Source organism: Lissotriton vulgaris, chromosome 11 (assembly GCF_964263255.1).
Source record: "Lissotriton vulgaris chromosome 11, aLisVul1.2, whole genome shotgun sequence".
Classification (NCBI taxonomy): Eukaryota; Metazoa; Chordata; class Amphibia; order Caudata; family Salamandridae; genus Lissotriton; species Lissotriton vulgaris.
The window spans coordinates 42,543,935-42,569,941 of NC_141699.1; the positions used below are offsets into that span (position 1 = coordinate 42,543,935).

At 46.5% G+C, this 26,007-nt stretch overlaps 1 protein-coding gene across 1 annotated transcript in view; it reads right to left on the minus strand.

Annotated features, from left to right (window-relative positions):
- TMEM132B (transmembrane protein 132B) overlaps positions 1-26,007 on the minus strand; it is a 454,814-nt gene that overhangs the window by 241,839 nt on the left and 186,968 nt on the right. Inside the window, exon 3 of the mRNA XM_086942680.1 lies at positions 11,864-12,007. Coding sequence (XP_086798806.1) covers positions 11,864-12,007 — 144 coding nt within the window. The remainder of the gene's footprint in view (positions 1-11,863; positions 12,008-26,007) is intronic.

Below are 26,007 nucleotides of genomic sequence, written 5' to 3' on the forward strand. Positions count from 1 at the left end.
GACAGTTCCAGAAACGTGGTGTACCATGGTTGGCGAGCCCACCTTGGAGCAACCAGGATGAGGGTCATCCAGTGCTGCCTGAGCCAGCGGTATCAGGGGTGCTGGGGGAAAAGCGTACGCAAATTTGCCTGACCAGTTCATCCATATCGCATTGCCCTGCGATTGCTGGTGTGGGAACCTGGCGGCGAAGCTTTGGCATTTTGCGTTCTCCCTTGTGGCGAACAGGTCTATTTCTGGATGACCCCATGTCTGAAAGTACGGCTGGAGTACTGACGGATGTATCTCCCACTCGTGCATCTGGTGGCTGTGCCTGCTGAGCAGGTCCGCCATCTGATTGTCCTTGCCTGGGAGGTGTTCTGCCATGAGGAAGATGTTCCTCTGAATGGCCCACTTCCACATGCTCTGAGCCAAATGAGACAGCTGTGGAGAATGTGTTCCTCCCTGTTTCTGAATGTAGTTCATGGCCGTCATGTTGTCCGTCCGGATCAACACGACCTTGTTGCACAGATGTACTTTGAACGCCTTTAAGGCCATGAAGATTGCCATCAGTTCCAACACATTGATGTGCATCTTCTTTTGCTGTAGTGTCCATAGTCCCTGCACTGTGTAATGGAGTACATGCGCTCCCCAACCTTGGAGAGAAGCGTCCGTCGTCAGGATAATCTGTGGCACAGGCTCCTGGAACGGTCGGCCCTTGCAAAGGTTTTGTGGATTCCACCAATGCAGAGAGTTGTATGCCCGACCGCTCACCAACACTAGGTCTTTCAATTGCCCATGAGCCTGAGTCCACTGACGTGCCAAGCACTCCTGAAGCGGACGCATATGTAGTCTCGCGTGCGGAACAATGGAGATGCAGGAGGCCATCATGCCGATCAACTGCATGAACACTCGTGCTGGAAGTGAGTGTTGAGGTCTGAATTTCTGAATCAGCGATAGAATGCTGTTGATCCTCACTGAATTTGGCTGTGCTGTAGCCGCCAGAGTGTTTATGGTCGCGCCCAGATACTGCCGTATGTGAGCGGGCTGGAGATGGGACTTTGGGTAATTCAGTGAGAATCCCAGATCGTGCAGAAGGTGAATGGTTTGGGACACGTGGTCGGCGCACTGCTTGTGCGACTTTGCTTGAATGAGCCAGTCGTCCAGATAGGGGTAGACTTGGATGTTCTGACGTCTTAGATGCGCCGCCACTGTCGCCAGGCACTTTGTGAAGACCCTGGGCGCCGTGGTGACCCCAAAGGGCAGAACCTTGAACTGGTAGTGCTGGTTTTGAATGGTGAACCTTAGATACTTTCTGTGTGAAGGATGCAGGGGAATGTGAAAATATGCATCCTTGAGGTCCAGAGTTGCCAGGAAGTCCCCTTGCTGAAGCAGTGGGAGAACCTGTTGCAGAGTAAGCATATGAAAATGCTCTGACAGAATGTACGTGTTGAGAGGTCTGAGGTCTAGGATGGGTCTGAGAGATCCGTCCTTTTTTGGGATTAGAAAGTACAGGGAGTAAACCCCTGTTCCCCTTTCTTGCAGTGGAACGAGCTCTATTGCCCCTTTTTGCAGCATGACTTGAACTTCCTGCTGCAACAAGTGCAAGTGCTCGCCGGACATAGGACGGTTCTTTGGAGGTATGTTTGGTGGAATGGAAGTGAGTTCCAGACAATAACCGTACTGAATAAGAGATTTGACCCACCTGTCCGTGGTGATGGACCTCCACACGGGCAGGAACTGCTGGAGTCTCCCCCCAACCGGTGTTGTGTGGTCGGGGGGCAGTGACAAGGCGTCACTGTTTGCTGGCGGTGGAGGACCTGGAGCTGTTAATTCCACGTCCTCTGCCCTTGACGTTGTTGCCACGGTATCCACCCCTACCCTTGTTGGTATATGAGGATTGGGTGTTAGTTTTATAGAATTGTGTGGATTGTTCAATTCAATTCAAAAGTGCTTTATTCGAGTGTTTACTCATAAAAGCAGACAAACAAACACATAATAAAATACAATTAAATTACAAAGTCAGACATGACTTTAAGCACAATACACATTTAAAAAAGGGTTTAAAATAACATTACATCCAGTTATTTACCATCAAGGTGCAAAGTTCATATAATAAAGGTCATATTTAAAAGCAATCCTATTTCATAGTTAAAAATTAATATAAAATTTTTTCGTCACCTGGCATGGGAACAGAGAATAGATAAACTAGCAGTCTCTGATCAGCTAGGCAGAGAGTAGTCACCCTACTAGCAATCTCTGCCTAGTTACCCACGCCCACCCCAAGTACTTAGCAGTCGCTATGATAATCCAAATTAAGGAGGTAGTTTTAACAATGCGTAGAGCTACCATGCTGCTTTTAGTACCCACATTTCTACACATGGGGGCCAACCAAACACGTCTAGGAACAGAATATACATGACAGACAAACAAAAAGTGACCCAGCGTCTCTTTACCTTCCCCACAAACTGGACAAGTAGCTGGACCTCCATTTCTCCATTTAGATGTTAAATTACCAAGAGGTAGAGAGCCCGCCCTCATTTGGAAAAACAGTTTCCTGTCCATGGGTTTGGTTATAATATCCCAGTAGATTTCAAACATTGGAAACAGTTTAGCTTCAAGGAAGGCAGTCGTCATAGACCCATTATTATTGTTAAGGAGACTCTTATTTTCAACCTGTTCCCAATAAAGGTTTTTTATAAACAACTTAGATGGAAAGGATGACCCGGTTGGATCAGACCACAATTCGCTTAACCCTAGTTCACTTAATGCTGTTCTTAATGATCTAAACCATTTGATTTTATGAAATCGATCTGCTTTGATCACATCAGCAAATCCTTCTGCATATTGTGACAACTCGGGGGTGGTCCAAATTCTACGCCAATATAAAATCGGTCGAAGTTTACACATAGCCGAGATTTCCTTCCTGCCAAGGTCATATCTGAGTGGCAAAAGGGGGCTGCTCTGTGGGGTGCCAGTTAGTTTTCGGAGGAAGCTGTTCTCTGACCTCTGTAGCTCCTGTAGGTTTTCTTGTCCCCACAGCTCTGCCCCATACAGTGCAGACCCTATTGCTTTAGCCTCATATATGATTAATGGCGGTTTGATTGGTTTAGTTAAGGATTTCATGTGCTCCTTAATGATGGTACCAGCCAGTTGTTTGTGTCTTAATACTGCCAGATTTAAGTGGTGGTTCCATCTGTTGTCATTTGAGATATGTATCCCCAGATAAGTAAAAGAATTCACTACTTCAAGGCAGCGCCCACTCATGGTTATTTTGGATTTGAAATTCCTACAAGGATTAAAAACCATGAGTTTTGTTTTAGCTGCGTTTACCTCCAAGCCATGATCACTACAAAATTTGTCAAAAATTACCAATGCCTTTTGCAGACCGCTAGGGGATTTGGATAAAATTAAGGTGTCGTCTGCGAACATTAAAATAGGAACTTTTGCACCAGCGAGTGAGGGAGCATCTACGGGCTCAGCTTGCATACGGGGAACAATTCCGTTTATAAAAAGAGTAAACAATGTCGGTGCCATTGAACAACCCTGTCGAACCCCACGCTCGACAGGGAAGTCAATAGTATCGTTGCCGTAGCCACCCCATTGGATCTTAGCATAAGTGCCCTCATGGAGTCTCATGATCAAGGTTAAAATAGTCATCGGGACCCCCAGAGCTGCCAACACCTCCCACAATTTTGCCCTCGGCACCAGGTCGAATGCAGCCCGTAGGTCAACAAAAGCTGCGTAGAGACTGCATCCGCCCAGGACCACTGTCCGCCATTGTATCAGTTGGAAGCGGAAGACCTGGTCCACAGTGCTAGTTGCTCTGCGAAACCCAGCCTGAAAAGGGGATAGGACGTTCTGCTCCTCAGCCCAATCAAGCAGATTATTAATGATTACACGTCCTACCACTTTTTGGACCGTGTCTATTAGGCTGATTGGGCGGTAATTACAGGGTTGGGCACGATCCCCCTTTTTATATACTGGGATAATGACAGCACCCTGCCAGGATACCGGGATTTCAGCGCCCCTGGCTATATGGTTTAGTAAAAGGCAGATGTACTTGCTCCACCTGTCGGTGTCATCTAAGAAGACATCCGCCGGAACTCCGTCGTTACCCGGGGCACGGCCCCTATGCACAGATTTCAGGGCAATCAGGACCTCGCTTAGCATAAAAATATCTTCATCTGCGAACAGATATGTTAGGCTAGAGTTGCTAACAGGCTGATCTCTGGAAGAGTACTGCTCGCTGAAGAATTTAACCCAAGCATCATGAGGGACATTATTGTTGGGAGGCTCTGGAGATCTATCATGGCCCCATTTGACAATATGCCAAAATTGTCTAGAATTTTTACTTTCACTAGCACATCTCAGTTTCTGCCAGTGGTCTTCGTCCCAGTCTCTTTTTGCCCTGGCAATGCAGTTTTTATAGTGCTTCCTGGCAGACCGAATCTCACTCAAATTATTGCTTTTGATTGCAGCTCCTAATTTAAATCTTGCTGCCCTGCAGTCTTGATTGTACCACTTTGCTGGTTTAAATGGACAAGCCCTATTATTTCGTGCGGGTTTTAAGAAGAAGTTTTTGACTTCATTAAAGAGAGTCGTATGAACTATGTTGACATCTTCATGTCCTTGTACATAAGCAGTAATATTTTCCAGGGCCAAAATGGCCTTGTCTGCCGCTGCTCCTATCTTTTCCAGGGTCTGCTGGTCAGTCTTAACACCAGACCATCTTAACCTACGCATGTTATTGGATGGCGTAATCGTTGGGGGCACAAGTAGGTCACAAGGGTTTGGAGTAATTACGTTAGGTGTCCACCAATTATGTGAGACGCATAGCGGGTCGTGGTCGCTTTCTATCCTGGCTGTAACTACCATGTCACTGAGAGATGACCATATCGATATACTACAGATGACGTAGTCAATGCGACTTTTGCTTCGCCCGTTATTAAACGTCATGGCGGGAACACGGTCTGATTGGGTTCGGCCGTTCAGGGCTCGTAGCCCATGCTCCAAGCACATAGCGTTTAGACCTAGGATGTCAGCCGTCCACCGAGTTATCGGGGGGGACTCTAGTGTGGGAATGTCCCAAAGCTTATCTTCCTCCGATCCCAGAGGAGAATCACCAGTGATGAGAGGTTCGAATGTCCGATTCAAATCACCTGCAATTAGAATGTTTTTTCCTGCAGATTGGGTCTCAAGAAGTGTAAAAAGGCACATAAGAACCTCAGATCTACCTTTGCTGCCACCTCTAGCATATATATTATAAATATCCATGGAGATGGGTAAATCACTGGTCAATCTGATAAGCTGGATATCTTTTTGGTCAAGTTCCACACATTTTACAGCAATTTTTAAAGACTGCCTAACCCATATGGTAAGGCCCCCCCATCGGCCGCCCTTTAGGGCCCTTAGTAGCAGGAACATGAAAATTTACATACCCCAATGCAAAAGTAGGCTCACACGCCCAAGTCTCTTGAAAGATACAGAGGTCATACTTATTAATAAATTCAAACCAATCAGCCCTGTCCATTTTGGAAGATATTCCGTCCACATTCCATGACAAAAGATTCCCTGAAGTAGGTGTCATAAGAGTACCGGGGTTTGTAATATGCTTGTTTGACGTCCTACCCCCAGTAGCCTGGTTTGTGATTATAACATTAGATAGCCCAGGTAAATCGACAGTCAGAAGCCCCAGAGGGCTAGTTGTTGTTAGATTACAGGCTAAATCAGGTGTACTTTTGGCACAAAGAGGCACGGTAACAGAATTACAGGTGGATGGTTGTCAATCGCAATCGCTTAAGTTAGACAATGCGGAAAAACGATTTTCCAACCCCAAACCCCAGTCCACTGAAGCGACATCCTTTCTCCCCCTCTTAGTCACAATGTTCCATTTGGTTCTTAAAATACTTGAGTTTGGTCCGCTTCCCTTTCTAGGAGAGAAGAAGTCCAAAGTCAATGGAACGATTGAAGTTGTTCGCCTTTGTGGTGGTAAGATATTTGGTAAGATGTTAGGCAAGACCCCAGGGTCAGAGAAATGGAGGACGACACACTCCCCTTTGAATTTTTTCACCCTGTCCCCGATCCACTGTACCCTTCTTGCTTTGACGAGCTCTTCAGAGAGTTGCTGCTTTCCCCATGGAGTGATTACCATGTTGGTGGTTAACCATGATAAGGATTTGTTTCTTAGAGAAGATGTTGTTTCCCGCTCACCTTGAGCCAAGGGAGGAACATTGGCAAGGACAAGTACCAATGGGGATGCTTCAACCACAAGCTCGAAAGTCCCTTTTTCAGTAAATGGGTCTTCAACAGCAGGAGCAGGGATCGAGGTAATATGGGAATCACCAGGTAGAGTACTGTTACTTGCCATTAGGGGGTTTGATACAGGGGCAGGGATGAGACCACTAATAACTGTAGTTACTGATTTGTTTAAAGATTCCTCTATCTTTACAGAGACATTTTCCGGAAGTTTCCCTATCTCACCCATGGTTTTTTGTAATAGACCTTCCAGTCTGTTAACCTCAGAAGTTAACTTATCTATTTTGCTAACCAGGGGTTTGACCACACCTTTGATTTTTGTGTCCATCAGAGCCAGTAGTTTATTAAATTGGGCATTTGAAAGTGTAACATACGCCTCATTAGTCAGGTCATGCTCCTCTTCCTCAGAGTGTTTCCTCGGGGGGTTTGCTACTTTATTCTTAGCTGACCTGAGACATTCCCGTTTACCCGGGACGGGTGCTGGAGGGGAGGTAGAATGATCCTGACTAATAATTATATCAGACAGTACCTCATTGACGCTAAGGTCTTCAGTTCCAGCAACGGTACCACTGGGCTGTATAGTGATAGTATCCGGAAACAAGTCAGGTGTAGCACTATTAGTGCTATTGTTGATTAGAAGGCCAAATGGATCGTCAGCCTCAATGTCAATAAAGGGAGATTGGGTAGATGAGTCTATTCCCAAAGAAGCTCTTCTGTCGTTGTTAATTTGTTCAACTACTTGTACCAGATAGTTCTCGATAGAGTTGCTAGGAGTGGTTAACTTTTTAGGAGGCATAATACACTTTATAAACAACCAAAGTCAATGTAACTTACGTAGCAATCTGCAAAGAAGTGTCGATATGCAGAGGCGTCAGTTCCAGAGCAGCGAGCCAAGAGACCAGGCCCAACCCAACCTTGGCCAACCTCGGACGGCCTCAGACGGCCCGCCCTTTGCCCGGGCTTCGCCCGGCGTCCCGCGAGACGGGGGTGATGCGCTATTTCAGCGCCTCCAGGCGCGCTGGTGACGCGGCGTGCGCCGCTTGGCCTTCTGGGAAATGTAGTTCCCTCGACCGCGCTCCTCTCGGCCACCTCGTACTCCCAGATGTCAGTGGAGTCGGGCAACGCGAGGCGGGAGGCAGGAGGGCAAGCAGCAGTAGATGAAGGTTTCAGCAGGTCTCCTACTCGTCTGGGCAGCAACAGCAACAGCGTTTGACCAGTAGAGAATTGTGTGGATTGTGACGCTTGACCCCTTGAGGTGCCTCTGTTATTGGAGCGGCGAAAGGAACCACCCCGAAACTGCTGGGACTGAAGGGCACCCATAGATTTAGCAGTGTCAGTGTCCTTTTTCATCTTTTCAAGTGTGGCATCCACTTCAGGTCCAAACAGGTGGTCTGGATTTACTGTTTGGTTAAGGATGGTAGTCTGAATGTCTGGTTTAAAGCCTGATATTCTGAGCCATGCATGCCGACCACGCAGAACGCTAGTATTTATTGCTCGCGAGGCGGTATCAGCCACATCTAGAGCACACTTGATGGAGGCATTGGTAATAAGTTTTCCCTCCTGAATCAGCATTTCAGCGCCCTCCTTATACTGATCTAGCAAGTGCTGTAGAAGTGTCTCTAGGGTGTCGTAGTGTGCCCTATCGTAGCGTGCAAGTAGCGCCTGCGTGTTTGATATGCGCCACATATTGGCTGCCTGCGCAGCAATACGTTTCCCTGATGCCTCAAACACCTTTGATTCCTTGTCAGGGGGAGGAGCATCACCCGTGGTCTGTGAGTTGGCTCGTTTACGTGCGTTGGAGACAACCAAAGAGTCCAGTGGCAACTGTCCCTTGATGTACGTTGGGTCAGTGAGCGCTGCCTTGTATTTCTTGTCAATGCGAGGATTGATAACTCTTGCCCGGGTGGGCTCCTTGAAAACCTCTGGCGCATGCTTTAGCACACCCTTGAGCATTGGCAATGTCTTGACGGTCTTTTCAGCCACTGAGAAAGTGTCAAAAAGAAAGTCGACATCCACTGGGTCAGCATGGAGGTCGACATCATGATTGGCTGCAGCTCTTTCAATTAAAGCGTTGAAGGCTGCAGAGTCCTCTGTTGGGGAAGTTTTTGCAGCAAAAAGCTGCAGCTCGTGTCCTGACTGAAGGTCCTCAGGGTCGCCCCCGGCAGACCATGGCTCATGTACATCCTCTGGGTCCGAGTATGCAGGATAGTTATACTCGTCCTCCTCGTCTCCGTCACCCTCCCCAGCGTTAGAGTGAGTGGGTGAGAGCTCCAGACCCTGTGGAGATGCCGGCTCCATAGGGGCAGATGCACCCGCAGAGTCCAACTTCTTTTTAAGGGGAATGTGGAAATGCTCCAACGCAGGCTCCGGGGTGATTTTCCTCTTGAGGAGAGAGAGCTTGCCTGTGTTGGCGTCGATGATGACCTCTCGACGCTCCTCGTCTGCCAGTGGTTGGTGCCATGGCTTTGGCACCACTAATGATGCCTTCGGCGTCGAAACCAGCTTTAAGGGCACCCCGGCCCCATGTTTCGGAGCGAAAGCCTTCGGCGCCGTTCTTGGCGGCAGCGTGAAGTGAATCGGCGTCTGCGCCTTTGCCGGCTTCTGTGGAGGCTTGTGCGGCACAGTGTCCTTCGGCTCGACCGCCGCGGCCTCCTCCCGAATCCGCTAAAGGGACTCCGTGACCTTTTTGGTGAGGGATGGGGAGGGCCGGATCGGCTCGAGCGAGTCCTTTGAGTCCGGATTAGGGTCGGCGACCAAAGCAGCCGTCTTCGGAGCCGACGCGGCACCTCCCTTTGCTTTCTTGACTGGGATCAGTGCAGTCATAGACTTGGGGTCGTCCTGACGCTTCTTTGGGGCCTTCTTATGGTCATCGACCTTCTTGGCGTCGACGCGACTCTTTAGAGCGTCGACCAGCTTCGGCGCCGACGCCGCCGCGTCGGGCGTCTTCGCCTTAGGCTTCGACACCGTGGTCTTCGGATCGGCCATCTTGGTGTGGCTCTTGAGATCGACGGCCATCTTGGATTTCTGCGGCGCGAGGCCTCTGGCGCCTTTGATCCAACCAGTGCGACTTGCACTTTCGGTTTCGATCCCGATGGTGTTGACCCCGATGGCTTCACTTTCGGTTTCTGGACCGGGAGTGGCGCATCACCAATGTCCGTGGCCGGGCCAGGAGGCGGGGCCGTGGGACGAGTATTGAGGTCTTGGGTAAGGCCCGAAGGCGATCCCTCGACCTGGGCCTTATGATGGGGTTTGACCCCGGAGTCAGTCTGAGGATGCTCCTCCTCCGAGCTATCCTCCACGGTGGCAATGGCCCCGTCGTCGTCCCCTACCTCCTCGACGACTTCCTCGAACTCTTCGTCTCCCGCGTCGTAGTCTTCCTCGCCCTCCGATGCTGGGTTAGAGTCCGAAACATTTAGGATGGTGTCGTCTTCAACATCCTCTTCAAAGATGTTTGCTGGTGGGGGTGCCGAACTCTGGGCCTGCAGTCTTGCGGCCCGGCGTAGCTTGAGAGTCTTCTTCGACCGGAACTTGGAGCAGGCCATACACTTGGCCTCGTCGTGGTCCGGCGACAAGCACTTGTTGCACACTGGGTGCACGTCGATGTGCGGGTACTTTGAGGCACACACTGGGCACCTCTTAAATGGACTTCGTTCCATGTTGAAGTAGTCTGGAGCGTCGTGTAGGCCCGTCCGCGCCGACAGCACGCGGAAGGGCAGCAGTTGATCGGAGCCGATGAATAACCAACCCGACCGATAACAATACCGACGCGAGATCCTAAAGACCTTTTGGTCTCAAGTAAAGAAACTTAAACAACTATCGATTCCGACAGAGGGAACCGAAACACATCCGAACCCAATGGCGGAAAAAAACAATCTGGGGATGGAGTCGATGCCCATGCGCACTGTAGTCCAGGGGAGGAGCCACCTATCTCGTGATACTTCGAAGACTCTTCCAGGACAACAATGTGCAATCATCCAGACCCAACACTAGGCGGCGATCTATGCACAGATATGAATTCAGCAGCCCACATGCCTCGAACTGAATGCTGAGCTCAACCCACTCAGAGTGATTGACAGTTTGTAAAGTGTGGGGCAGACCCCGAGGGGGTCCCAGCTCTGTGTAAGCCTTAGCAAGGAGGAGAAAGAAGGGCAGGAGTAATTAATGGGAGAGATAAACATGTAAAGTACAAAGAGACCGAGGCCCTTATTTCAATATCTGGCGGACATGAGTCTGTCCGAGACCGTCGCGGATACGAGTAAGACTGACCTCTGGAAACCGGCCGCAGCACAAGCTTCCATACAGATAAAGGAGTTTGTGTTCACCCCTCAAGGTGCCTGCCACACGGTGCAGGGATCAACTGGGGGGCACCATAGGACCCCCTCCACCCCTAACCAGAGGGCGCAGGAAGATGGGGGCCCTGCTATCAATCAATCAATCAATCAATCAATCATTTGTAAAGCGCACTACATACCCGCGAGGGTCTCAAGGCGCTGGGGGGGAGGCACTACTGGTCAAACAGCCAGGTCTTTAGTGTCCTCCTGAAGGTCAGAAGTTCTTGAGTCTGTCGTAGGCTCAGTGGGAGGGTGTTCCATGTCTTTGCGGCGAGGTGGGAGAAGGATCTCCCGCCGGTGGTTGTTCTTTGGAAGCGCGGGATGGTGGCGAGTGAGAGGTCGGTGGAGCGTAGCTGGTGGTTGGGGATGTAGAAGGAGAGCCGTCTGTCGAGGTAAAGGAGAGCCATCTGTTGAGGTAGCCTCCAAACTCTCTTTCCAACAGGCATTCCCTGTCGGAAAGCCCAGCATGAACTGCCTGTCAAAAACCAGGCATTGTAATCCGGACGGCGTAAAACACCAATAGGGATTACGTGCCTTGAGCCCATTGGATGCTGGACAGAATGTCTGACCGGTTTCAAAACCGACAGCCTCCATTGTAATGAGGCTGTCAGTTTGAAACCGTGAAGCGGCTCGGAAAGCCTCCAAACTGCATTCAGAGACTTTCCGAGCCTCATCGTAATCAGCCCCAGAGTATCCGCATAGAGCAGCACTTTAAGGCTGCCGGGCTCTGGGGGCAACCTCTGGAAAGAGGCGACATCTCGAAACTAAGAGAAATTTAGTCCATAGGTAATAAGCTGCTGGTGGAAGCTGAAAGGAAGATGGAAGTGAACTAGGATGGAGAGTCGAAGAGGCCAGAACTTCCCAGCGCTGTGAGTCTGAAAGCTGTAACAAGGAGTTAGAACGACTTGAAAGAGATCAGAGCTGGCCTTGTAAGAAATCGGCTGCTACAGGCCGGAGGAGTAGTGTTCGTTCACTCCCCTACTCACAACTGTGCCTCCCCCACTGAGGTATGGTGGGGGAATGGTAGGTCCACAGCTGCAATCTGATCAGAGCATGGCATTGGATCAGGAATGGAAGTTATTCAGAGACCGGGAATCGTACGGCCCACGTAGGGCCTGTTCTGGGCATGGAAGGCGCTAGGCATGAATAGACTACGGTACCAGAAAGTAATGTGTTTATAGGGCCAAGATTTGTATGATCACAGACTTCCATGGTGCTCACACAGTGCCTGGATTTAGTGTGATTGGTGCACACAGACCCTTACATACCACTGGTCTTATAATGAGGGGTGACCTCACCTGTCGCCCGCTGTACCCCGGCCCACGCACAGAAGCGTGGCGGTGGTCTCTTCCTCGCCATTTGTCAACTCCTGTTGAATGTCCCACTGACCAGCACCGCTGACCCTCACAGATGCCACCTTCACTCCGGCTGCTGCCTTCATCCTGGTGGAAACAAAAAAACACTGGTTTAGCCCAAAAAACATCAACTAATAAGCATTGGCAAAGCCAATAGCCATCACCGATTGTATGCTAATGGCAATAGTCCAGCAAAATCTTCTGGTATCTCAAAACTGTACATTGAATTCAATGTTTTTAATCTTTATAAATGGCTTGGTTTATCTTTCAAATACTTTTCACTCAGGAAACGCTGTCCAGAATTTAAAAAGAATAGTGTATTGTCAGAATGAAAAGGGAAATGTTTGCCAGGGACTAATTTGCTTTCCAAAGGATTCAGCCATTTGGTTTTATGCAGGAGCAGAGTTATGAGCCTCCAGAAGTGTTGTGCTAAGTACACCTTCTCCCTCGGGCATCAACGGAGTACGTGCCGCAGTTCGCCCTTCCCCATGCGCCATAAACGCCTTTGTGTGCCAAAGCCTGTGCTTTCATGAAATATGTGACATACAAGAGATAAAGCAAAAGCAACTCCTAACGTCTGCCCTTCAGCCACAGCCAAGTCACAATCTCCTTGTAGCTGTAACTTTACAGACAGGCCAGGATGAGTGGGAGCAACACAATGTGGGAAAAATGGGGGTCAGGGCAGGCAATGATGTGGGAAGCAGCACACGACGGAGACACATAGAACACAACTGCACTCTCGTGGAGAGCTGAAGGAAAAAGAAAAAAGAAGCTCTGTAAAATTGAACAGTGGAAGGGTACAAGTCAACCAACCAAAAGAATGGCAAAGGATCTATGCTCCAGGGGAGGGACAAACAAAAGAAGAGGAAAGAAAGCCATTGAATAGGAAGCAAGCAAATAAGAGTGACAATAAAGCGAACCAATAGCAAGCAAGGGGCGGGCCGTATGCAAGTTCACAATAGGTCTTTTGCAACCAGACCGATTGCGGAGTCCAGTATGCAAGACCTAAAATCCCGCATAAGAATACAGCACTCCTGTCTTCCATTTTGACTTCAATGGACATATGTGCACACACGTCCCTTCGAGGCATCAGAACAAGCACTGCACTGCTGACAGGCATCAGAACAAGCACTGCACTGCTGACAGGCATAAGAGCAAGCACTGCACTGCTGACAGGCATCAGAACAAGCACTGCACTGCTGACAGGCATCAGAGCAAGCACTGCACTTCTATCCCATGTCAGGGTGAGTACAGCACTGCTGACAGGCATCAGAACAAGCACTGCACTGCTGACAGGCATCAGAACAAACACTGCTGACAGGCATCAGAACAAGCACTGAACTGCTGACAGGCATCAGAACAAGCACTGCACTGCTATCCCATGTCAGGGTGAATATTGCACTGGTGACCGGTCTCATGGTCAACACTGCACCACAGATAAGTCTCAGCGACAGCCCTAATATCCAGTCTAAGGGTCAACGCCACACTGCTGGCAGGTCCCAGGACTGCACTGCTGACAGGTCTCAAAGTCAGCATTGCACTGCTAGCGGGACTCAGGCACTGCACTGCTAGCGGGACCTCAGCACTGCACTCCTAGAGGGTCTCAGCACTGCACTGCTAGCGGGACTCAGGCTCAGCACACACTGCACTGCTGGCAGGTCTCAGCACTGCACTGCTAGCAGGTCTCAGCACTGCACTGCCAGCGGGACTCAGGCTCAGCACGCACTGCACTGCTAGCGGGACTCAGCACTGCTATTCCATGTCAGGATTAGTATTGCACTGCTATCACGTCTCAGGTTCAGCACTACAGACAAGTCTCAAGTTAAGCACTGCACTGCGGGCAGGCCTTAGTACCGGCACTGCAATGCTATTCGGTCTAAGGATCAGCACAGCAGTGCTATCCCATGTCAGGGTGAGTACTGCACTGCTGAAAGGTCTCATGGTCATCACTGCGCCACAGATAAGTTTCAGTGACAGCACTGCCATCAAATCTGAGGGTCAACGCCACACTGCTGGCAGGTCTCAGCACTGCACTGCTAGCGGGACTCAGGCTCAGCACTGCACTGCTAGCGGGTCTCAGCACTGCACTGCTAGCGGGTCTCAGCACTGCACTGCTAGCGGGTCTCAGCACTGCACTGCTGGCAGGACTCAGGCTCAGCACTGTACTGCTAGCGGGTCTCAGCACTGCACTGCTAGCGGGTCTCAGCACTGCACTGCTGGCAGGACTCAGGCTCAGCACTGCACTGCTAGCGGGTCTCAGCACTGCACTGCTAGCAGGTCTCAGCACTGCACTGCTAGTGGGACTCAGGCTCAGCACTGCACTGCTAGCGGGTCTCAGCACTTCACTGCTAGTGGGACTCAGGCTCAGCACTGCACTGCTGACAGGTCCCAAGGTGAGCATTGCACTGTTGACAGGTGACTGCAAGAGCACTGCACCAGGCAGCAGAACCAGCACTGAGCTGTCAGACTTCCTTCACTGCTAGTCAATGTCACACTTCCTTCACTGTTAAACTCTGTCACACTACATTCCCAATTCAAATCATTGTCACACAAATATCACTGCTAAGTCACTGCCACACTACTTTCACTCCGAGTTGTTGTCATGCTTCCATTACTTTGAGTCATCACACTTTCTTTGCTGCTAGTCATTGTTTCACTTCCTTAGCTGCTAGTCTTTGTTTCACTTCCTTAGCTGCTAGTCTTTGTTTCACTTCCTTCGCTGCTAGTCTTTGTTTCACTTCCTTTACTGCTAGTCATTGTTTATTTTCATTCGCTGCTAGTCATTGTTTGTCTGCCATTGCACTTCCTTCGCTGCTAGCCTTTATTTTGCTTCCATCGCTGCTAGCCATTGTTTAATTTCCTTCGGTACAAGTCATTGTTTAACTTTCTTCACTGCTAGTCATTGTTTCACTTTCTTAGCTGCTAGTCATTGTTTCACTTCTTTAGCTGCTAGCCATTGTTTCACTTCTTTAGCTGCTAGCCATTGTTTCACTTCCTTCGCTGCTAGTCATTGTTTCACTTCCTCCACTGCTAGCCATTGTTTAATTTCCTTCAGTACAAGTCATTGTTTAACTTTCTTCACTGCTACTCATTGTTTCACTTCCTTAGCTGCTAGCCATTGTTTCACTTCTTTAGCTGCTAGCCATTGTTTCACTTCTTTAGCTGCTAGCCATTGTTTCACTACCTTCACTGCTAGCCATTGTTTCACTACCTTCACTGCTAGTCATTGTTTCACTACCTTCACTGCTAGCCATTGTTTCACTACCTTCACTGCTAGTCATTGTTTCACTACCTTCACTGCTAGTCATTGTTTCACTTCCTTCGCTGCTAGCCATTGTTTCACTTCCTTCACTGCTAGTCATTTTTTCTCTTCCTTTGCTGCTAGCGCATTCCCTGTTGTTCTTCAGCATGAGCTGAACAGGAAGGCCCTCATGGTTAAATCTAAAAGGTGGGACCTGTGTTGTTCTGCAGCATTAACTGAACAGGAAGGCCCTCAAGGTTAAATCTAAAAGGAAAGACCCCCTGTTGTTCGGCAGCATGAACAAGACAGGAAGGCCCTCAAGGTTAAATCTAAAAGTTGAGACCCCTGTTGTTCGGCAGCATGAACAAGACAGGAAGGTTCTCAAGGTTACATCTAAAAGGTGAGACCCCCTGTTGTTCTGCAGCCTGACTGAACTGGAAAGTCCTCAAGGTTAGATCTAAAAGGTGAGATCACTGTTGTTCTGCAGCCTGAGCAGGACAGGAAGGGCCTCGAGGTTTAATTTAAAAGGAGAGACCTGTGTTGTTCTGCAGCATGAACTGAACAGGAATGCCCTCAAAGTTAAATCTAAAAGGTGAGACCCCTGTTGTTCAGCAGCATTAACAAGACAGGAAGGCCCTCAAGGTTAAATCTAAAAGGTGAAATCCCCTGTCGTTCTGCAGCCTGACTGAACAGGAAGGTCCTCAAGGTGGAATCTAAAAGGTGAGACCCCTGTTGTGACGCAGCCTGAGCAGGACAGGAATGGCCTCAAGGTTAAATCTAAAAGGTGGGACCCCTGCGTGTCTGAAGCCTGAGCAGGACAGGAAGGGCCTTTAGTACCAGTGAGTGCACCCTGGATGGAAAGGGCTATCTCAGCCACACCTAAGCCCTCTCCTGCTGCTTACATTGTTACAGATCTGTAATGGTGGATGTCTGTGTCTGGCCCTGAGCACAGAAGTTGTTTCAATCACACAGGGCACGCGCACATGGCGGTGGGTTGCGCAGGGCACACGCACATAGTGGTTGGTTGCGCAGGGTGCGTGCACATGGCGATGGGTTGGGCAAGGCGTGTGCACAATGCGATGGTAGGGCGTACGCCCGGGGTACTCCCAAGTCTGTAACTAGGCAGGTCCACAGCCACAGTGAAGCCATTCTAACAAGATGTGCCACGTGCTGCTCCCTACAGGCTTCCAGGCGCCTGCATCTCAGCGAGCCATCTGGGAAGAGAATAATCCTCACACCAGCCAGACACAAAATATCCTCAGAGAATCTGGATTTAAGAGTAGAAATCAGGATTGTAGTGCGGGGGGTTTATTGGACTGTCCCTCGAAAGATCTCAAACCTTCTCCCAAAAACAGCTTTCAATGATCAAGAGAAATGGCTCTTTTAGGTTGGCGGCCGAATGACCGCCGCCGGGCCGGCGGTGGCATCCGCCGGGCCATCAGAGGTTATCCGCCTGTGATCGCAACCCAGAAAACCGCCGGTCCCATTAGCATGGCAGTGACGACTGCGGCAGTGAGATTTTCTGGCCACCACTTTTCCGCAGGTAGCAGTCGGCACACTTGCCTGGCATGATTATGATGCCGGCTGTAGCCAGCCTTTCCGCGACGGTGGAACCGCCATGGAAAGGCATGCGGAAAATGTCTCTGGGGCCCATTGCGGTCCCCCAATCTGTTTGGGGGGGGTGTGGGTGCACTGGGGGGTGCCATGACTCTGTACCAGGTGGCCGGCACTGTGCAGTGCCTGCCGCGCAGTGCAGGGATATGCAGGACATGCTTTTTTGGTTATCGCGGCGGTGCTGCTGGCAGCAGCAACTGCCGCAATGTTAAATGCTGCGATCCGACCGCCGCTGTCGGCCTTCGATTGCGAGGCATACTAATTGGACTGGCGTTTATGCCGCGCTCCTAGCGGACGGTGTTTTCCAGCTACCATGGTGGTCGGAATAATTTTCTGACCGGCATCCTAATAGACCCCAAAGTTATAACTAAAACACTCGACTACAATAAGTGCCCAGGGGGTGCAACGGGTATTTGCGCCTGTTTTCCCCCCTCCAGGGGCTCTTTGGTATTGCAAAAGGGGCCAAAGACGCTTGTGCGGCCCCTTCAGTAATACCGATTGCGCTGGCATACTTAAAGTGCCAGCGCTACCGTCAGGTGCGTTCCCTCATATTCATAGGGACGTGCACAAGAACATGAGGGAATTCCTTTGCCTCTCCGCCTGCGCCATATTACAGACGTGGGACCGAAGCAGAGACGTGGTGCACTGTGAGTGTGCCCCCTGAGAGCAACCCTCTGGAGGGTAAAAAAAGAGGTCCTATGGACGCCCCAGCCATCCTCTTGCAGGCAGGTGCAGTCACTGACTGCACGCGCCTGCAAGGGGATCTCTAATCCACTTTAAAAGTGCAGATGGGTGCCGCCTGCACTGTAAAAACATGGGGCGGCTTTAAAGCAGCCGCTTCGTTTTATACATGAATGTGCTGCCCCAAGGCAGCGTGGTGGACGGTCAAAATAGCAATTTTCAAATATCGAAGCACATTTATATCGAGTTTTAAATATGGTAGGGACAGAATATCGAAATCAAGAATATCGACAACCAGAATAGAGTGCCGTTTCTGGGACCGATTGACTTCTGCTGCTGTTCCTGAGTTGAGAGGACACGAGAGGTTGCCTGCGGGGCTTTGCTGCTACTGTTCACGGCCCCCTCTTTGAATGAAGGAAAAAAGGTAAATATAGGAAAACTTAAAAAGTTTAGAGGGAAAAAGAGGAAACCAACTCGTAGATTTGCAAAAAAAAGACAGAGGAAAATTAATTTTGATGATGACATAGATACCCCCATAGGAAAAAACCTCCCCCAAGATTCTTTGCTTAATTTATCTCAAGATATAATTGGTCAAACAAAATCAGACCAAGAACTTATGACTATTGAACCAAGGGGGTTCTCTAATAGCATCTGATCTGTTGAACAGATAAATCCCTCTAATACCTTATTACCAGCTCTTAATCCCTTAGCCAAGCCTTTTTCCGATATTATTGGAAGTGAAAGGGCTTCCAAATGGTCAAATGCTGCTCCTGAAAAGAAAAGTATAGATACCTTCCATCTAGATTTCATTCCATTGTTCGATACGGATCTTACTCTAAATAGATCTTCACTCCTCAATTGCTTTCGGGAGATTGAAAGTCTGAAACATATTAAAACTAACGATATAGATGTAGTCTCCATTTTGATACCAGAGGTTGGAAGATAGCAAGGGTCAGATTTCACTCTAAACTTGTTGTAAATCATATTTTACAATGGTCTGAGGGACTACAAAGCAGGGGGATTGGTGTCATTCCATTTTCTGTGGAACTTCGTAATGAAAGACTTGTAAACATGCCTCTACTCCCCCTAGCAGTTTTAGGCAGTAGAGATAGGCCCTCCAAAATTGATGAATTAAAAATTTGTATTTCGAAAAATGAACGGCATGTGATATACAAACCCCCTCCTCCCCCCCTTGCCAACCGAATTCGGCAGAAGAAAGTCTTAAATGGAATTGGTTGCCTGGTGTTCTGTCAAGCAAATCTATGCTTTTTCCCAAACCTTATTCCTATCTTTAACATTGATTTAAAAATAATATGGTGGAATACGGCTGGAATAAGGAATAGTCCAGAAAAATTACCATACCTGCATACACTAGAAGCTGATGTGATCTGTCTCCAGGAGACTTGGTGTGATGAGAAATTCTTTGCGGGAAAGGACTATTATTTGTTAGATGGCAGAGCCATTTCCTCTAGGAGAGGCCATGCTAAGGGTGGAGTGGCCTGTTTACTCTCCAATAAGATAAAATGGAACTTTGCCCATTATTTAGATCCTAAAAATCTTTTTCAGGCAATAACGCTGTCGAATCTTGTTAACGGTAACCCACGAAAATCACTTGTATTGATAAATGTTTATATTCCTCCAGATGCATGTTTTAATGTAGGTTTAAAGAGGGTTTTCTCCTTCATAAATAATCTTCTTGATTCTGAATCCCCTCCCCATATAATTTTATTAGGGAACTTTAATTGTGAAATCTCTAACTGTAGTTTAGAGCTGTTTAGGAATAAGCTTAAGGAGGAATCATTAAAGATACCGCAAGCTCTTTTCCTAGGTAATATTAAGACCAATAAGAGAGGGAAATTATTTTGGGAGGAATTGCTAGAGGTGGATAGCATTATAGTAAATGGAAGGCTTCCCTCTGATATTCCGGCAAATTTCACTCACAAGTCTAACAATAGTGAGTCTTTTCTTGATTACGTGGCAGTGGGAAGTTCTTCCTTCTTTCTTCTGAAAGATTTGTCTGTCTCCAACACAGTATTTAGCGGCCATACGGTACTCACTATTACTGTAAATTTAAATCCACCCTTGACGGACTCGTGGCATATAAATAGCGAACTGGTGAGTTTTGGAGCCAATTCTGGGAGATGTTATTGGAATTTTAAGGCTATCAAGGGCTTGGCGAGTATCCTAGAGGCCGCCGTGGAGAATCTGGTTCATTGGAATGGTTGTGAATTAATATGTTTTGCTGATTTCATGAATGTGGTAACCTCTATCGCAAAAAAAACCTATCCTATAGGAAATCCTAAAATAACTCCTAGCTGTCTTCGATACCTTAATATCGAAATAAACAAATTATTAAGGGAACAGTACCTCTTTTATATCCCTGAAAGATACCACAGAATAGTCCTATTAAGAAGAAGGAGGAGTAGGGTGAAGGCTAAATTAAAAAGAGAGAATGAAGATACCTCATGGATTAAATTACGGGAAGCGGCACATAAGGGTCAAGCTAGAAAATTTTGGTCACTAATTGGGGAGGGCTGTGGAGTAAGATCTAGACCTCTGCCAATTCCCATTGAAGAGCATACTTGGGTTGGGTATATTGAGAACTTATATGCCAGCAATGGATTGGTGCCTGAATATGGTAGAACACATGTGGATAGCTCTCCATATGGACCACCGTCCGAAAAGGACATTGAACTAGCCATCAAGGTCTTGCGTTCTTTCTGCGCAATGGGTCCGATGAGCTCCCTATTTCGGTCATAAAACAAAACAGTGAGTTGTGGAGTAAAATCCTTTTTGCAGTTTTTAGCTTCTGTTTTTCTTGTAAAACCGTTCTTCCCTCCTGGAGGGGGAGCATATTGGTCCCCCTACATAAGAAGGGAGACAGTGATGCTCCTCACAATTATCGCCAAATTGCCCTTTTGGACGCCATAGGCAGAGTTTTTACAAAATGTCTCCTTAAGTCGATCAATGATTGGGTGTCCAAGGGTGAAATCTTTCCCCTTGAGCAGACGGGGTTTAGGCAAAGGCATGGTACCATGGACAACCTGACTGCATTGCAAGTTATAACAGAAAAATATGTCAAGGTCCGAGGAGGGAGAGTCTATGTAGCCTTCATAGACTTCTCCACAGCATTTGACAAAGTAGATCGATCTTTGCTGTGGAGGAAACTATCAGACCTAGGCATGCCGTCCACTCTCCTGGAGCTAGTACGAGCTTTGCACTCTGACACCTGGTGCAGAGTTTTGTAAGGTGGGGAAAGGAGACTTTCTCGAGTAATTACTACAGCCAATGGGTTAAAACAAGGCTGTTTATTGGCCCCCTTATTATTTTCCCTCTATATAGCTGATCTTCCTCATGTTTTGTCTTTAAGTGAAAGAATTGCTCCTGTTTTGGGGGGTATCCCTATTGTTTGTTTACTGTATGCAGACAATATATTAATCCTGGATTTAACACCAAAAGGACTAAATAATCGTCTACAGGTACTCTATAAATACGCGGAGGCACACCACCTGAAGATAAATGTCTCAAAAACTAAAGTAATGTGCATGACGGGAAGGAAAAAGTTGAAATATGCGAGCTTTCCATGGTCCATAGGTGGATAAAGATTGGAAGTAGTAAAATCTTATGTCTTCCTCGGAAAAGTTATTGCTAGTAATTTAAGTGAAAAGGCTCGCATAGCAAACAACACCCGGAAAGCAATTGTCCAAGGTAAAAGTTTACTCTCCCTTTACAAGGCTACAGGAAGAAGGCACTTCGCTACTCTGTTAGAGGTGTATTGTGCTAAAATCCGAGCATCACTACTTTATGGTATGGAAATACTTGATATAAGAAACTGGGGCTTCTTAAATACTAAGGAAGGCAAAATTTTGCGCAATCTAACCACGGTCAATACAGCGTGCTCTATAGCCGCCTTTAGACTGGAATTCGGCCTACGTAATAGTTGGGTCAAGGGCCTAGCGGGGATAGTGCGCTGGGTCTTTAGCCTTGCTGGGGGAGATCCGGGTACCCTGAGACATCTTATAAAACCTGAGTTGTTAGGAACTTTTAAAGAACACTCGTTAATTGTAAAAAACTTTAGAACCATGGTTGATCTTTTGCAACTTGATGAATCGGTTCTCTTTACCTTATCTGCATATCAGCTGAAGTCCATCTTGAAGTTGGCCTCCTTGAAATTAAGCTTTAAGATGGATAGGGAAGCATGTACCTTGAAGAAAGGCGTCTCTTTGGCCATTGATGCCTGCCTAATGAGAAAAGATCAATCATATGTCACCTGGAACCTCCCTCATGGTGTACGGCGATTCTTGTTGTTACTGAGGCAGGACCTACTTCCTTTGAATATTCTTTTGTCCAAATTCAACTCAGGATATTACCCATGTACTCTTTGTGTGCCTGGCCCTACTTTTGCATAGGCGCAAGTGGCTGAGACCAATTTGTCTTCAATTAAGCATTTTCTCTGCCACTTCTTTTCTAGACGCCATCTGTAACCCCCCCAATGAAATGTTTGGTTATAAAATTTTTAACTTTTTCAAAAGTTTCTTAGCTATATATTAAAAGGTTGGAAATGTTTATTCTATTTTGTATTTTAACTATGATTGTATGCAAATGTATTTATCTTGTCAATCTTTTATGTGGATCTCATTTGAGTTCCAAAACCATAAATAAATAAACTTGAAACTTGACAACCAGAATATCGAAGTTAAGGTAAGAAATATCGATGTTTCAAATGTCAATGTTAGTAATATCGATAGTTAAATTATCGTTTTTAATATTATCTATATTTATTTGAGTGTTATGTATTTTAGTATGTGTTTAATATGTATGTGTTCTATATGTTTTATTAAGTATTGTACTGTTTTTTAAAATATATGTATAAATTTTTTAGAAATTAGTAATTTTTTAAAAAGTTATTATTGTGTTTTAGTACCGTAGTGGGTTGTGGGTTTATAGGGGAATAGGGTGGGAAGTAACTTAATTATAGTAAATTAAATTATCATTTTTAGGAATTCATAATTAATTGTAATTAAATTGTGTGTTTTATTTCTGTAGCAGGTTGTGGGTTTATAAGGGAAAAGGGTGGGAAGTAATTTATTTTAATTAAGCAATTATTAATTTATAATTATTGTTATTAATAATTAATGTATTGATAATTAATTAATAATTGATAATTGATTATTACTAATTGATAATGATTGTATTTGTATTGATTTATTTTTGGAGTGCGTTGTGTGTTTATAGGGGAATAGGGTGGGAAGTTAATTATTTGTAATTAAGTAATTAATTAAGACAAATTGAGTATTGATAATGAATGTCTTTGTTAATTCATTATTAATTGGTTATTCATTTTTACTAAATATTATTTATTGGTAATGATATTCTTTCATTGATTAATTATTCATCGGTTATTAAATTGTATTATTTATTATTTATTTATGGGCTTGTTACGCGCCGGCATCACACCCGAAGGTGTATCTCCGCGCGGTGCTGTGAGGTGAACAGAACAGAAGCTCCTCCTAGAATAGTACAGTTTTTAGTCGTTTCCTGAAGGCTGTGTGGCTCTGGCATTCTCTGAGGGAGAGGGGGAGACTGTTCCATAGACGAGGACCCATGATAGATAGGGCACGGCCTCCCTGTCTTGTCTTATAGTGTCTAGGAACCTGAAGCAGCTGTAGGTTGGAGGACCTGAGGATACGGGACGGACGGTGAAAAACAAATTTGTCTGTCAGGTAATGTGGTCCTAGATTGTATAAGCATTTGTGTATCACACAGCTGATCTTGAATTCTATCCGTTTCCGGATAGGAAGCCAGTGGAGGGCCCTAAGGAGGGGGAGGGACGGTGTTCTGGGGGGGGTGTTGGTCACCAGCCGTGCTGCGGTGTTCTGCACCACCTGCAATCTATTGAGCACTCCCTCATTGGCGGCCAGAAGTAAGCCATTGCAATAGTCCAGGCGGCTCAAAACGAGGGCCTGGACCAGGGTCTTCCGGGTATCGTCCGGTAGAAGGGGGAACACCTTCCGAAGGAGGCCGATGATGTGGAAGCAGGACCCTGCAGTGGTGCTGGCATGATGAGAGAGGGTAAGGTCCTGGTCTAGACGTACTCCCAGGTTCTTGACTACCTGTTTGGGAGGCGGAGCCTGTCCCAAGCTTGGAGGCCACCAGTCTGGGGTCCAGAGGATTCTCGCCTCTCCGAATAACATGACCTCAGACTTTCCCACATTACACTGTAGGAAGTTTTTGGCCATCCAGCTGGCGATTGCAGTCATGCCGTTAGAGAAAGCTTGTCTAATCTCGGGGGTCAAGGTCTTAAAGGTGAACAGCAGCTGCGTGTCGTCAGCGTAGGAGATAGGCATGAACCCAAAGGACCTAGTCAAGTTGGCCAGGGAGGAGACATATACGTTAAACAACGTAGGACTAAGACATGAGCCCTGTGGGACTCCTCTGATGATGTTGGCCGAGGTGGAACTAAAGGAGCCCATGTTCACCGTTTGTGTCCGCTCAGAGAGAAAGCTGGAAAACCATGCCAGGGCAGATTTGTCAATGCCTGTCTCCTTTAATCTGGTAAGGAGAATGGCGTGGGATATGGTGTCGAATGCTGCGGACAAGTCCAGCAGCACCAACACCACAGACAGCCCTCTATCCAGTGACATGCGTATGGTGTCCGTCACGGAGAGGAGGGCGGTCTCAGTACCGTGCCTAGGCCTGAACCCGGACTGTGAATGGTCTAAACTACCAGTCTGTTCAATAAAGGCGGAGAGATGGTGATTGACATGTTTCTCCGTCAATTTGCCGATGAATGGCAGAAGGGAGATCGGCCTCAAGTTGGTCATGTCTGACCAGGGGATATTAAATATTATTTATTGGTATTGATTACTATGTTTTGTGTTAATTAATTATTAATTGGTTATAATATTGTTTTATTACATATTATTTATTGTTATTGAGATTTTTTTTATTAGGAATTGCAAAATAATTTTTATTAACTGATTAAATGAAAATTAATGTAATTGTGTGAAATTTTATGTGGAGTGTGTTGTGTGTTTATTGGGGAATAGGGTGGGAAGTGTTTAATAAGTAATTATTATTTTTGATATATTTGTAGTTGTAATTTAATTTTTTCCAAATGCATTAATAAATCATTATTTAATTACAATATTTATTTCATTTATGAGTATGTTATTTTTAACATCTACTCTGTCCAACGCTTTCCGTACTGTTGCACTCACTGGAGTGGGAATAGCAATTTTTACCCCTATGCTATCCAACACTTTCCCTACTTTTGCACTCTCTGGAGTGGGAAGAGTAATTTTTACCCCTACGCTATCCAATGCTTTTCCTACTGGTGCACTCACTGGAGTGGGAATAGTAATGTTTACCCCCACGATAGCCAGCGCTTTCCCTACTGTTGCACTCTCTGGAGTGGGAATAGTAATTTTTACCCCTATGCGATCCAGCACTTTCCCTAATGTTGCACCCACTGGAGTGGGAATAGTAATTTATACCCCTCCGCTATCCAACGCTTCCCCTGCTGTTGCACTCACTGGAGTGGGAATAGTAATTTTTACCCTCCGCTATCCAGCGCTTTCTCTACTGTTGCACTGTCTGGAGTGGGAATAGTAATTTTTACCCCTACGATATCCAGCGCTTTCCCCACTGTTGCACTCATTGCAGTGTGAATATTAATTTTTACCCCTAGGCTATCCAACACTTTCCCTACTGTTGCACTCACTAAGGTGGGAATAGTAATTTTTACCCTCCGCTATCCAGCGCTTTCTCTACTGTTGCACTCTCTGGAGTGGGAATAGTAATTTTTACCCCTACGATATCCAGCGCTTTCCCCACTGTTGCACTCATTGCAGTGGGAATAGTAATTTTTACCCCTACGCTATCCAACGCTTTCCCTACTGTTGCACTCTTTGGAGTTGGTATAGTCATTTTCACTCCTACGCTATCCATCGCTTTCCCAACTGTTGCACTCTCTGGAGTGGGAATAGTAAATTTTACCGCTACGCTATCCAACACTTTCCCTAATGTTGCATTCGCTGAAGTGGGTATAGCAATTTTTACCTCTCCCCTATCCAATCCTTTCCCTACTGTTCCACTCACTGGAGTGGGAATAGCAATGTTTATCCCTACACTATCCAATGCTTTCCCTAATGTATATATATTAATTTATATGTATTAGTTATTCTTTTTAAATATGTTTTAATATTTTTAATTATATTTCTTTTAATTATATGTACTATTTACTTAATTTTACATTATTATTAAAACATTAAAAAGAACGATATTTTTAACATCGATATTTTTGACAATATTTTTTTTGATATTTTTGTACTTACCAGTTTCAGTTCAGTTTTTAACATCTTTATTTCAAATTTTTTCTTCATAAAAGACAAGCATAATAAATACATACACAAAGCACACAACAAGTATATACAAATTTAAACAAACAAATAAAATTATCATGAAACTTTTTTAAAAAACAATTAAATGTACATAGAAAGACGTCCATATTAAGATTAGTACAAGTATAAAAAAGCATTTCAGGAATACT